This window comes from Rhizophagus irregularis, chromosome 16 (genome assembly GCF_026210795.1).
Source record: "Rhizophagus irregularis chromosome 16, complete sequence".
Lineage (NCBI taxonomy): Eukaryota > Fungi > Glomeromycota > Glomeromycetes > Glomerales > Glomeraceae > Rhizophagus > Rhizophagus irregularis.
In genome coordinates, this window is record NC_089444.1 from 1,353,895 (window position 1) to 1,368,761 (window position 14,867).

At 24.6% G+C, this 14,867-nt stretch overlaps 3 protein-coding genes across 3 annotated transcripts; 1 reads left to right on the forward strand and 2 right to left on the reverse strand.

Annotated features, from left to right (window-relative positions):
* Positions 1–6,654: 6,654 nt before the first annotated feature.
* OCT59_008060 (uncharacterized protein) lies at positions 6,655–8,325 on the forward strand (the record flags this gene model as incomplete). The annotated part of the gene is made up of 6 exons (XM_066142211.1): positions 6,655–6,684; positions 6,753–6,788; positions 6,859–6,970; positions 7,415–7,711; positions 7,787–7,912; positions 7,995–8,325. 6 exons carry the CDS (start codon positions 6,655–6,657, stop codon positions 8,015–8,017), a joined length of 624 nt encoding a protein of 207 aa, XP_065999114.1. The 3' UTR covers positions 8,018–8,325.
* A 1,139-nt stretch (positions 8,326–9,464) lies between these two features.
* Positions 9,465–9,864, reverse strand: OCT59_008061 (uncharacterized protein; the record flags this gene model as incomplete). Its single annotated transcript, XM_066142212.1, has 2 exons — positions 9,465–9,662; positions 9,742–9,864. 2 exons carry the CDS (start codon positions 9,862–9,864, stop codon positions 9,465–9,467), a joined length of 321 nt encoding a protein of 106 aa, XP_065999115.1.
* A 2,568-nt stretch (positions 9,865–12,432) lies between these two features.
* Positions 12,433–13,602, reverse strand: OCT59_008062 (uncharacterized protein; the record flags this gene model as incomplete). Its single annotated transcript, XM_066142213.1, has 1 exon — positions 12,433–13,602. One exon carries the CDS (start codon positions 13,600–13,602, stop codon positions 12,433–12,435), a length of 1,170 nt encoding a protein of 389 aa, XP_065999116.1.
* Between the last annotated feature and the right edge of the window lie 1,265 nt (positions 13,603–14,867).

The following is a 14,867-nucleotide window of genomic DNA, read 5'->3' on the forward strand; positions in this document are numbered from 1 at the left end:
AAAAGACATCATAAGGATTTTCGCGTGTTAATAATATAACTGATAGTCAAGACTATCACAAAAAAGTGATAGCTGGGTTATTTTTAGCTGTCTGCTGTCTTGTGCCACAAATTGCGTCATCAATGACAATTAACAAATGCTTTTGTTCTCAGTCATCAAAAAATAAAAAGAAAATTCTCCCTATCAAACAAACGACCAACCAGAACGGCGTTCCACTTAATAGGGTAACAATGATTGTAGTACAACTTGATTAATTGGCTAATCGGTCTTATCCGTAAAAAAACCAAGAGAATTTAGATTTAACATATATACCCGAAAGAGAAATGGTTAAATGACATGACACGCTTAATCATGATATTCTTACGAAAGAGTTTTAAAGATATGTAAATATGTCTATTGTTTCAATAATTACACTAAAATAAAACCTTCCAATGAACTAGTATTTAACAAATCTCGTTATTGTGAATAAACAAACATTAGTTATTAATTGGAGCGGTATCAAAAAAAAAAGCACGTTTACTTGGCCTAATTACTGATTATGTTTAGATAAATGAACGATTAAAACCGAGGACATATGTCGCCTAATAGGACAGTAATCGGACACGAACTTAAAAAAAAAATTTATTTCATTTTTTTATTCTATATTTGGAACTTTACGTAATAAATGACAACCCACTAATGCACAAAATAAAATACTCCTAGAAAGAAGAAATTTTAATCAGTGGAAATAGCTAAAATTTCTTAAAACTACACAAATTTTGTAATTGTGCAGCGCAATATTATATTTAGTTTAGGTGTATAAATTTTTAAAGTATTTGTATTTACTGCGGTCTGGGATGACCTTAAACTATCATAAATTGGGTTTATTAGGGGATTAAACATCCGTAATGATGTAAAACTATTCTTGTGTAATTATTTAATTTTATTTTATTATATTACTAGCATTACTAGCAGTTACTCGTTGCTTCGCACCGTGGACCAATGAGTTTGTTTAAATAGAAAATATTAGAATTAAAGACGGTTACAGCAGTTTTTTGTTTATAATTAAGTATGTATTAAATTATAATTATAATATTAGAATGATATAAATTATATTGAGAATTGGTAAACTTCGCCTGGGTCTTCGATCACGCGGCAGATTTAATATTTTCGATTGGCCAGATTGGCGTCATGTTTTATCGAGGTTCGTTTCCTCAGTTCTTTCGGTCTCGAGGTATTTTTCTTTCTTTTCTTTTATTTTTATTTCTAACTTACATTGCTTCTTACTAACTCTATTTCATTATTTTTAGGTCTTTTATCCGATTCTGCAATTAAGGTTCAGTTGTTTTTCACTTTATATTTCGTTTCTTATTTTTTATTTTTTTTATTTTGTTTCCGTTTCATATTTCGTTTTTCACTAATTTTATTTAGATTTTTTAGTTCTATCGGTTCTACAATTAATAAAGGCATGTTTTTATTTTTTATTTATCTTTTTATTTTGCTTCTATCTTATATTTCGTTTCTTACTAACTTCATTTTTTTTACTTTATTATTTATTTTTACTTGGTTTCCCTATAAAAAATTTTATCCGTTATTTCTGTAAAAACTCCGTAAAAATGAGCCTTTCACGGATCCATTCATGGAAAATGTAAATAATTCGATAAATTCCATGATATAAAGTTATTAATTCCAGAAATATGAGCCTTTTACGGAAAAAAGATGGAATAAAAAAAAATGGATTACCTTTTTTTACAGGGTTTCCTATCATTATCTTTTGCTACATGATGATCATTTTTTTATTTTTTTGTCTCTCATAATTTTTCACTTCCTATTACTTCTCATTATTCCATTCTTTTCGTCTCCCATTATTTTCTATTTCTATTACATCCATTATTTCTTTTTCTCTCCTGTTTACTTCCCATCATTTCTTTTTGTCTCTCATCATTCCTTTTCGTTTCTCATCACTCCTCTTTATCTTCCCATCACTCCTTTTCATCTCCCATCACTCCTCTTCATCTTATAATCACTTCTTTTCATTCCCATTTCTCCTCTACTCCCTTTCATCTTCAATTACTTTCCATTATTCCATTGTTATTTCATTTTTTTATTAGCATCTTTCTTCTTAATCATTGTAATTTACTTAAACGAAATTAGAACAAAGTGAAGACGAAAAAAGAGAACAAGAAACAAGAACCCATCTGAAATTTCAAAGCACTGAAGTTGCCAAAGAGCTGAGATCTAAGATGAAACAAAATTAGAATGAAGTTAAAAAACGAAAAATTCCTTTCATTTAAAAAGAAATAAAAAAAATTTTTCATTTTAATCCTCCATTATTTAAAAAATTTTTTACCTTTTATTTTTTTCCCTCATCGGCCATTTCTTTCGTTAATTTAATAATATATTTTAAACACTAACTGTTAACGTAGATACCGTAGTTAACAGGTGAATCCTAGTTTTATATAAAAATGAATGATAATCATTTCATTAGTGCTTAATAATTACCTAAGACGAAATGATTAACCAGTTAGTGCGATTTTGTAATAATTGATATACATTCCAGTTGTGCAAAATTTGTTTATCATATATGCAATGATGCAATGTTTTGTACTTGTGATCAACACTTTTGTACATAATGCATTTTGCATAAATATTGTTACCGTATTTATTTATACTAATAAAGGCGTTTAATAATAAAGTAATACTTTATCTTTTCCAATTAGGGGGAATTTGATATAGCAATGGACAGTAAAGGTAAAGCATATAACATGAATAATAATATAAATTAGAATTATTCAAAATTTTTAAACAAACTTGCAACATAATAAAACTAGTTTTGTGTGATACCAAAGAACCTGAAGGTAAATATAATATACAAAACGAAGTTGAAATATTAAGATTTTTATTTGTTAATAAAAAAACTTAATTGTAAATAATCAAATATAATTAAACCAAATTTGAAGAAGGTGATACCAAGGAATCTAAAGGTATATCAAACAAGATGAAGTATTATGTTTTATTTATAAGCAATTCAAATACTACAAATATGATTTAGACTAACTATATTATATAAAATTATATTAAATATTTAGATTGTAAGTTAATATAATGAATTACTCATTATTTTTATTATATTCTATATAACTAAATAATTTATTTAATGATTAATAATACTATAGTTGGTAAGTTATCAGTTATTTAAACCTTTAGTCCTTTACTTTATTTACTCTACATAACATTCAAATAACTAAATTCTCTGTTTAAATAACTATTTAATAATCAACTATATTACAGATGGTAAGTTACAATATATATATTATATTTATTTGTTTAATAATTTATATGATTCAACTAATTATATTTTTAATTTAAATAACTAGATTGTAAGTAATATATATAGTTTTACAGTAAATACTTTTGTACTATCTTTATATCTAACTAATTAATAATTAATAATAATTCAGGGTGTAAGTTATATGATGTCTGTATTTTATTATTTATATAATTTAAGCTAACTTATTTCATTATTTAAAAAATTATTAAATAATATAGGGCGTAAGTTATTTATTTAATTCTATTATTACTTATTGTTATAATATTTACATATAACTAATTTCTTTATTTAAAAAATATTAATTAATATAGTTTGTAAGTTATTTATTTGATTCTATTATTACTTATTGTTATCTGTTATAATATTTACATTTAATTTAAACTAACTAATTTCTTTATTTATTTAATAGATAGTAAGTTATAAGTTATTTATTTAATTCTATTATTACTTATTGTTATAATATTTACATATAATTTAAACTAACTAATTTCTTTATTTATTTAATAGATCGTTAGTTACAAGTTATTTATTTAATTCTATTATTACTTATTGTTATAATATTTACATACAATTTAAACTCTTTATTTAAAAAATTATTTTGTAATTTATTTAGTTGGTAAGTCATAATTTATTTATTTAATTCTATTATTACTTATTGTTATAATATTTACATATAATTTAAATTAACTAATTTCTTTATTTAAAAAATTATTAAATAATATAGAGGGTAAGTTATTTATTTAATTCTATTATTACTTATTGTTATAATATTTACATATAATTTAAACTAACTAATTTCTTTATTTATTTAATAGATCGTAAGTTATAAGTTATTTATTTAATTCTATTGTTACTTATTATTGTTATAATATTTACATATAATTTAAACTAACTAATTTCTTTATTTAAAAAATTATTAAATAATGTAGAGAGTAAGTTATTTATTTAATTCTATTATTACTTATTGTTATAATATTTACATGTAATTTAAACTAACTAATTTCTTTATTAAAAAATTATTAAATAATTTAGGGTGTAAGTTATTTATTTAATTCTATTATTACTTATTGTTATAATATTTACATATAATTTAAACTAACTAATTTCTTTATTTAAAAAATTATTTTGTAATTTATTTAGTTGGTAAGTCATAGTTTATTTATTTAATTCTATTATTACCTATTGTTATAATATTTACATATAATTTAAACTAACTAATTTCTTTATTTAAAAAATTATTTTATAATTGATTTAGTTGGTAAGTCATAGTTTATTTATTTAATTCTATTATTACTTATTGTTATAATATTTACATATAATTTAACTAACCAATTTCTTTATTTAAAAATTATTAAATAATATAGAGAGTAAGTTATTTATTTTTTAATTCTATTATTACTTATTGTTATAATATTTACATGTAATTTAAACTAACTAATTTCTTTATTAAAAAAATTATTAAATAATATAGAGGGTTAGTTATTTATTTAATTCTATTATTACTTATTGTTATAATATTTACATATAACTAATTTCCTTATTTAAAAAATCATTAAATAATATAGAGAGTAAGTTATTTATTTAATTCTATTATTACTTATTGTTATAATATTTACATATAATTTAAATTAACTAATTTCTTTATTTAAAAAATTATTAAATTATATAGGGCGTAAGTTATTTATTTAATTCTATTATTACTTATTGTTATAATATTTACTATAATTTAAACTAACTAATTTCTTTATTTAAAAATTATTAAATAATATAGAGAGTAAGTTATTTATTTAATTCTATTATTACTTATCATTGTTATGATATTTATATATAATTTAAACTAACTAATTTCTTTATTTAAAAAATTATTAAATAATACAGGGCGTAAGTTATTTATTTAATTCTATTATTACTTATTGTTATAATATTTACATATAATTTAAATTAACTAATTTCTTTATTAAAAAATTATTAAATAATATAGAGAGTAAGTTATTTATTTAATTCTATTATTACTTATTATAATATTTACATATAATTTAAACTAACTAATTTTCTTTTTTAAAAAATTATTAAATAATATAGAGTGTAAGTTATTTATTTAATTCTATTATTACTTATTGTTATAATATTTACATATAACTAATTTCTTTATTTAAAAAATTATTAAATAATATAGGGGGTAAGTTATTTATTTAATTCTATTATTACTTGTTGTTATAATATTTACATATAATTTAAACTAACTAATTTCTTTATTTAAAAAATTATTAAATAATGTAGGGTGTAAGTTATTTATTTAATTCTATTATTACTTATTGTTATATAATATTTACATACTATTTAAACTCTTTATTAAAAAATATTAATTTATATAGTTTGTAAGTTATTTATTTAATTCTATTATTACTTATTGTTATCTGTTATAATATTTACATATAATTTAAACTAACCAATTTCTTTATTTATTTAATAGATAGTAAGTTATAAGTTATTTATTTAATTCTATTATTACTTATTGTTATAATATTTACCTATAATTTAAACTAACTAATTTCTTTATTTATTTAATAGATCGTAAGTTACAAGTTATTTATTTAATTCTATTATTACTTATTATTGTTATAATATTTACCTATAATTTAAACTAACTAATTTCTTTATTTAAAAAATTATTAAATAATGTAGGGAGTAAATTATTTATTTAATTCTATTATTACTTATTGTTATAATATTTACATATAATTTAAACTAATTAACTAATTTATTTATTTATTTAATAGAGCGTAAGTTATAAGTTATTTATTTAATTCTATTATTACTTATTATTGTTATAATATTTACCTGTAATTTAAACTAACTAATTTCTTTATTTAAAAAATTATTAAATAATATAGAGGGTAAGTTATTTATTTAATTCTATTATTACTTATTGTTATAATATTTATGCATAATTTAAACTAACTAATTTCTTTATGTAAAAAACTATCTATGATATAGCTTGTAAGATATTTATATTTCTATTGTTATATATTTTATATAAGGAATATGTATATTATACTTATTTGTTAACTGAATTCTTTCATTTAAAAAATATCTGTTGCTTTAGTTGGTAAGTTGTAAATTATAGGTTATTATATATTTATCTAAAAACTAAGATTTATTACATCAAATTCTTTATTTAAATTTTAGAGTAAGTAATAATTTATTTTGGTGTAATTATAATACAAGCTATAATATAATTTTAACTATTTAAATTTATAGATTTGGAAAAAGTGAAAATGCAATTATAGATAATTTTATTTTTGAAAATGGATTAAAATGGATTCCTTATAACAAATTTAGAAATGTTGAATATTTTAATGAAGGAGGATTTGGTACTATATATAAAGCTACTTGGTTAAAGAATAATAGAGATAAAAAAGTAATTCTTAAATGTCATAAGGATTTAAATGAAAACTTAAATGAATTTTTAAAAGAAGTATGATAGTATATTATTTTTTATTTTAATTTAAGAATTATTTATATTAATAAGTTATTATTTTTTATAGTGGAAATATCATGCAAGTGTATTAAATTCAAATCATATTATATTTTTTTATGGATTTACAGAAGATCCAAATACTTCAAAATATATGGTAGTAATGGATTATGCAAATAAAGGTAATTTAAGAGAAAATTTAACAAGTATAGTTGAAAATAATTGGAATCAAAAATTATATATGTTGTACGAAATTATTTCTGGACTTAATAAGATACATGAAGAAAATCTTATTCATTGTGATTTTCATGATGGTAATATTTTAAATCATAATAATAAGGATAAGGATAAAATTTATATTAGTGATTTAGGATTATGTCAACATGTAAGATCGTTTTTGAAAGAGTATGATATTTATGGTGTTATACCATTTATGGCTCCTGAAGTTTTAAGAGGCAAATCTTATACTCCAGCTAGTGATATATATAGTTTTTCTATGATTATGTGGGAGCTTACATCTGGGATACCACCATTTAATAATAGAGCACATGATATTCAACTTAGTTTAGGTATTTGTAAAGGTGAACGTCCTGAAATTATTGAAAATACCCCACAATGTTATGTAGATTTAATGAAAAAATGTTGGAATGAAGATTCATCAAAAAGGCCATTTTCTAAAGAAGTATTAAATATTATTAAAAAATGGATTTTCCGTCCTGATGGTAATGAAGTCAGTGAAGAATTAGAAAGCAACATTATGGAATTTATAAATGCACCAATTGGGCGTAACAATATTGCTACTAAATCTCACTCTAAAGCATGTTATACAAGTCGCTTACTTGATTTTACTAGTAAAAAATTGAATGAAATTCTTGAAAGTAAAATTTTGAATGATTGTGTGATTAAAGATTTGAGGACATTGGGTATATACCATAATATATAAAAATTTAATCTTGCAAATTATTTATATGAATTAATTAATTTAATTATTAAAACAGATGAGAATACTAGTAAGTTGAATGAAATTCTTGAAAATGAAAATTCACAAGCCAGTGTAGAAGCAAATGAAATTCTAGTAAGTGAAGATTTGAATGATTATATAATTAAGAATTTAGGGTCATTAGGTATGTACTGTAATATATAAAAGAATTAATCTTGCAAATTATTTTATGTGAAATTAATTTTATTTAATATTTAATTATTTAGATATTAAAACAGATGATAATTAACTAATCATTGTTTGTTTTTAAAAAAATTTATAGTTTCTTTTAAGTGATATTTGATATTACACATTCAAAAGAAATTATTTTTTATTTTATTCTTTTTAAATTTATTTAAACACTAAGGCTAGAGTAGTAAAATATTTTACAAGTTTCTTAGTTTGTAATTTAAATAATTCTTTTATTTTTAGCTTATATATTTATATTCACTTTTTTTTATTATACTTAAATTATTTAAACACTAAGATTAGAGTAGTAAATATTTTACAAGTTTCTTAGTTTGTAATTTAAATAAATCTTCTTTTTATAACTTTTCCAATTATGAGGTATAAATTATCAACCAATGATAATGTAAAGTTTTTATACTTATTTCAATAGCTGATTGTATTTAATCTATATTTATTGACTTTTATTTTTCATATTATTTAAATATTTTGATAATAAACTACACCAAAGATATCTGCTGGATTATATAATGCATCAGTTATTTATTTTTCTTGATAAACTAAAGTCTTCTAACTTTATTCTATTTTGATATAGTACAAGTACAAATATACATGCTAAATGAATATATATATTAATTTATTGCTTAATGTAATCAAATTAAAAAAATTCAAGTAAATTATTATATTACAAATCACAGTAAACAATTCACTTGTTGTATCCGAATAATTACATAGATTGACTTTAGGTTTTGAGTAATTTCAAAGTAATGTGGTATGTGAAAGTGTATATGTGATATGCTTGAACCTATAATATCAATGAACAAACACATAAAATTGTTAATCAAAACAAGTGTCTGATTTACCTTTCAGTCCATTTAAGTTCCAAGAAGTTGGTGCTGCTGGTATACCTAAAAAAGAAGAAATGTTAAAGCTTAGAACATTTCTTATTTACATTTCTTAGTCTATAGCTCTATACTCTTCCCTTTTCTAATTTACTTAATGTTAATTATGAAGTTCATTCATTAAAGTTGTCAGGTATTCCCACAATAAGAAAAACATTTTTTTGGGCTAACTTAAAGGAGCGTTGTAAAAAAAGTATTTAAAAAAAGGCTGAAATAAAATGATTTTAAAAAGTTGATGATTTAAAAAAAAAGGCCAAAGTAGAATAACAAAAAAGAATGAAATAAAATTACATCAGTAATGTTTTAGGATTTAGGATCCACGTGGAATCCTTATTTTCTGTAATTAGTAAGGATACGCATAGATCCTTCCCACCTCAGCGGATCTTTAACATCAAAAAATCTGTAGAATCCTGAAGGATCTGAAATATTAGTTCAGGGATTCTTTAAAGATTTTATTTATTAATTAAATATTATATTTAATATCGTATATACATTATTAAATTCATATTAGTAATTACTAATTACATAATACTTTACTTCTATTGTTTTACACGAAATAATAAAAATTACAATTTTATATTCCTATTACATGAATATATTATTTATTTCTTATTGATCAATATTGCCATCATTTTCGTATTGTTCTTTATCAGATTCATCTTGATTAATTATATTTTTATCACTATGAACATCACCCTCACTACCAGTATCATTATTACCCGAACTAACATATGAATCACCAAGTTCTTCACGACTAATATCTTTGGTAATATCTGCTATTATCTCTTTTGAATTCTGTAAATATTCCTATAATAAATAATTATTAACAACTGTTGATTCATGCTCATAGATTTGTAGTTATATTAATTTAACTTAACAAATATACATTAAAACGTCTATGAAGGGCATTATCACTAACTGAAATTTTTGGATGTCTTGGATTTAGAACAATTTCACAAACAGCCAAAGTAAAGGTGGTACCCATCACTGTAGTTGTTTTCTTTCCCATGCCTTTTTTTGTATCACTATGACATATGTAAAGTTTTGTCATCATCAACTTCAAATAAACAATAGAAAGCTTCTTTTGTTTTATGAGATCTTTTAAATTTTTGAATTGTGTCAGAATTTGCTGTAGTATTAATACGCATTAAATGATTTTCACCAAATACGTCTAACATTGAAGCACGAATGTCTTTGACTCTATCACATCAATGACTTTTAATTACATCTAAGCACTAAATATGAAATAAATTAGCAGTTAATATTAGTAATGCTATAATCATAATTAATGTTAAAATAAAAACACAATAAATGTATAATAATTATCACATTATATTTTAACACATGATTTTTTATTGAAACTTACTAAGGGATAGATGCATCCTGAATAAATATGAGTCCATTGTTCTCCTAGTTGTTCAATATACTGTATCTTGGTTTTTCTCATTCTAGGATAGTCTCAAATTAGAGGTCTGCAAACGGGACCCGGAACCCAGAAACCCTAACCCGGCCCGGACCCAGATCCGAGTTTGGGCCAGCAAATTTTCTTCAAAATTCACCCGGGCTGGGTCCGAGCTGGCACATGAATTTTCGTAAAACCGGATTTTCGTAATTCTGGCCAAAATCGTCTTAATTCCGGCCGAAATTAAACTGGCCAAAATTAAGTTGGCCAATTTTTTTGTTTTTACAACCAAATAATATAATAAAAGTCTGAGTCCGGTCCGGGCCAGGTTTTTGATATTTTAAGTCCGGGTCGGGCCGGGCTGGACACTTTATGTTAATTTCCAAGTGCGGGCTGGGCTGGGTTGTAAAATAGTGGTCAATGCAGACCTCTATCTCAAATCCTTTTTTAAATTCCAAATCATCAGAATAAAGGCCTAGAAGAGGTAGTTGAACCTTGCACGTTTTTGATGCTAGATTCTATTAAACAATAAATAGATCAATAAATTAATTCAAATTATAATAAATAAATAATATTTTATAATACCTTCCAATAAGAATCTTCAGGAGTGATTAATTGATCAACTTTTTCTAACATAATGTTTAATTTTTCATTGATCTCTTTTTGAAACACGTCTTGCAAAGCTTTGATTTTATGTATCGCTTAATATATACTTTTATTTTATCCTAAACACTTCTTCAGACCATTGACTATTTGTAGGTAAAATACTGTATTATCAGCTAAAAAAAACCAAAATGTAAATAATTATCGTTAATATGTAATTATTAACAATACGTAAATTCAATACTTATTAATACCTGTTGGAACTTTTTCCATTGATCTTGATATATTTACATCAAGTGGTAATATATTGGTATTAAAAGTATCATGAACCATTGAATAATTCAAAGCAAATTCTTGATCTTGTATAATTAAGTTTCATGGTCTTGTACAATTGAAGTTTCATAAATTCTACTGTTATTTGTCATAATTGGTAGTGGAACTGATGGAATTACTATTTCAATACTTGCTTCTCTTTGTTTTTGTTGAACTGATGGTGCTACTATAGTAGAATTAGCTGGATGAAAATTATAAGATCATTATATTATATAAACCCACCTCTGACAGCTGCTAAACATGCAGCAATTCTATTTACTTCACTTGTTATTGTCTTAGAAGAAGTGGACTGAAAACTTTTGTTTCTTGTGGTATTTTAAGTAAAAACTATATACAGTCGACTCTGGTTATAACGAACCTCTTTGTACCGAAACCTCGTTATACCGAATCATAATTTCCAGAACCGATTTTTTATAAATAATTTCACTGGATATGACGAACTTTTATAATAAAACACTATATAACGCATCCGAACCAAACTTAACCAGCCCCTATATATTTATTTATTTATTTATTTTATTTTATGTAAAGTCGGAAGAACTATTCTAAGAGAGCATTTATCCTTAGGAATGTGCCCAACATTTAGTCCATCATCTATCCCGAGGGGCAGACCCTACCTAATTATTATATATAATAGACTGCTCTGACAACACGACCGATGAAGGAGCAGGTAAAAGGAAACAGGGAACTAGAGAACCAAAGAAGTGAGAACATCTATCTAATGGCTACATTATTATGGTGAATTATCATCTAAATAAAATATCTTATGTATAAAAATTAAGTGTGGCAAAACTATACATTATAAAATAAACAAATGTTTGAAGATGAAGGAGAATTATAATTAATAGTATCATTAGCTTCTAAATGTGTAAAAAGAGAACCACTATGTAAAAAATCAAACTTCTATAAAGGGTGAGAAGTCCCATATTTTTCTTTCGCCTAAAAAGGCGCCAACTGTAAATACTGTCAGAGTTGGAATGGTTCACACTATTCTAAATTGTTTTTTGGTTACGCAAATTGGGTGTAAATAATAAAACAAAATAAGATGTAGAAATAAACTACTGCTAAGTAGAAAAAATTTTGACTCAAAAAAAAAAAAAAAAAAATTATAAATGTTTAATATCAATGAATCTTCACTCCAGTTGAGTCGTCCATAACGGCAGGAGAGAGACGTCTACGTTTGAATCTATCTGTGTTATCAATTGATGGGTAAAGGTTAGTAGTATGCGAAGAAAATCTTCATTTTTTAGGTCTGAGTTCGAGCTCTTTAGCATCGTCGGAAGTGTCCACTGGCACTCCGAACATGTTAAGGTGTGATTGGTTGCCATAGCGTATGTGCTTGTTAGATCTAATATTATCATCTTCAAATATGTTGGTACAATAATTACTCATAGTCTTATAAACTTTTGATTTAGTAATTTCGTTGTCAGTTTCCAAGTATTGGGTTGTCAACTTCGTCATTTTATCGTGAACACGCTCACAAAATGTACTCAACCTATCCTTCAAAAATTGTCGTGGTTTAACCCGATGGACTGAAGTCCCTTGCATAATTGCATTTTCTTGATTCAATCTAAAATGAGCAATACGCTCATTCTCACGTTGTAACGCACGACGTTGTGCTTTTGTAAGTGGTGGGGGCAAATTGTTGTGTAAATTATACATATAAGTAAACCACTCTCTAGAACCTGGAACTATATATACACCCTCCTCTGTGTAAAGCGGTTCCTTAGGAATTATATTTCTGTATTTGTGAGGAATAAACATATTAGGGGTTGGATTGTAGGGCGCTACTGTATACGTAATAAGGGGTAATGATGGTGGAGTATCGTTAATCGTGGTAGTCATAAATCTTTTACCAGGGCGTCCAAAAAAGGGCGTCCAAAATTTATAATTTCCGTGATGGAGGCCTTGGTTGTAAAGAAGATGTTTGATGGGTTTAAGAACAAATTGTGTTTCTGAAAACAGAAATCGATATCTTTGTGCCGTAGCATATTTATGCTGTATAAGGTCCATATGATTATGTTCTTTTGTGTTGAAAATGCGTCGTTTAGCCCTATCAAAACGAGTCTCTTGAGCCTTGCTCACGCGAGGGTTGTGACTACGTCGGATACTTAAATTGCAAAGTTTTTTCCTATATATATGTTTATTATTAAGGTGTGTAATGGAGTGGCGATCACGAGCATGGATCGTTTCTTCATAAGAAATTCCCAATCTTCGAGAATAAATTCTTTTAGTTCTATGTGTATTCCAGTGAGTGTATAAAAGATTAGCATGAAAAATCTTTGGTTTTAAAGAAGGATTTGTTGAATCAACATTAAGTTCTTTTTTAACATTTTTAATATGTATAAACACATCATTTTTAAAGAATAAGGGTTGGTGAAGGACGCAAGCTCTTCTAAAATCTGACATTATGAATGGTGTCGGTACTTTACAAATGGTTTTTGGAGGAGTGAATCCAGGAAATCCAGGGGTAATGTAATCATGAGAACAAGGAATATATATTCCAAAGTGAAAACGATATCGTTTGTAAGAGAAATTAAAAAAGTTTTTGGTGGTTGTGTTACGTGAATCAATTTTACTAGCACGTGACATGATGATCGCCTTTCTTTGTAATAATTTATCTCGGATAAAATTAAAAAATTTTTGTTGAATACGCCTGGGTAAAACTCTTTGTAAAGAAAAAAAATGTGTGAGCATAACACTAATCTGGTATTTGTCATTAGGGAGTTTACTTGTGTTAGGATAACTAATTGGGGTTGTTTTCATGTGATAATCATTTGTGTGTATTTTAAGATGAATTTCATTGGTGTCTGTAGAATGATCGACTAACTCAAAAAAGAAACTTTTTGATCTACTGATGTCATAAATTTTGTTGTAACCAGCTCGATTAGGACGAGTCACGTGAAATTTGGAAAAAGAAATGTCAAGGGGATATTTTTTCTCAAGGGAAGGTAAAATGTTTAAAGACTTTGAAGATGACATAACTATAAAAATTTTGGTGTACTATAATGAAAAAACTACTTCCAAAAGCAACGGGATATATAAGGAGTACTTTCCGTCGAGGCCACCAAGTGGTCCTCACTCCTTTTTTACCAACGTAAAGGGTTAAAAATTATTTTTTATTTTAAAAAAAATGTGTATACTGCGGATTTCTATGAAATCTGACGGAAAGGGGAAGAGTTTTTTTTTTTTTTTTTTTAACCAGCTCCTATATATCAGCTATATAATAACTTTATACTTTCTATAACGAACGGTCATGTGACTATATAGTAGTCCAGATAGTGCTGGCCAGAATTACTAGTAATTTTTTCAAAAATTTATGTTAAAAGAAATTATAATTTTGGCCAGCATTACAAATTTGGCCTAAATTACCTATAAAGAAAACTAGTTCGGTATATTATATAACGAATTCACTATATACCGAACCAAACCTCCTGGAACGGAAGGTTCGTTATATCCAGAGTTGACTGTATATAGTTATAAACAGAATATGAATAATGATTAAAACTACTTGCTAAAAATTTGTGCATATCTTAAATATCTCTTTTTTTACCCATGATAGAAATTATGGATATAGTTGTTATAATTTTAGAGTAAATAAAAATTTGGTTAGTAAATTAAAACTTGAGGGGGAAAAGTTTAAGATGATATGAAATCTTGGATATTTTTGATAA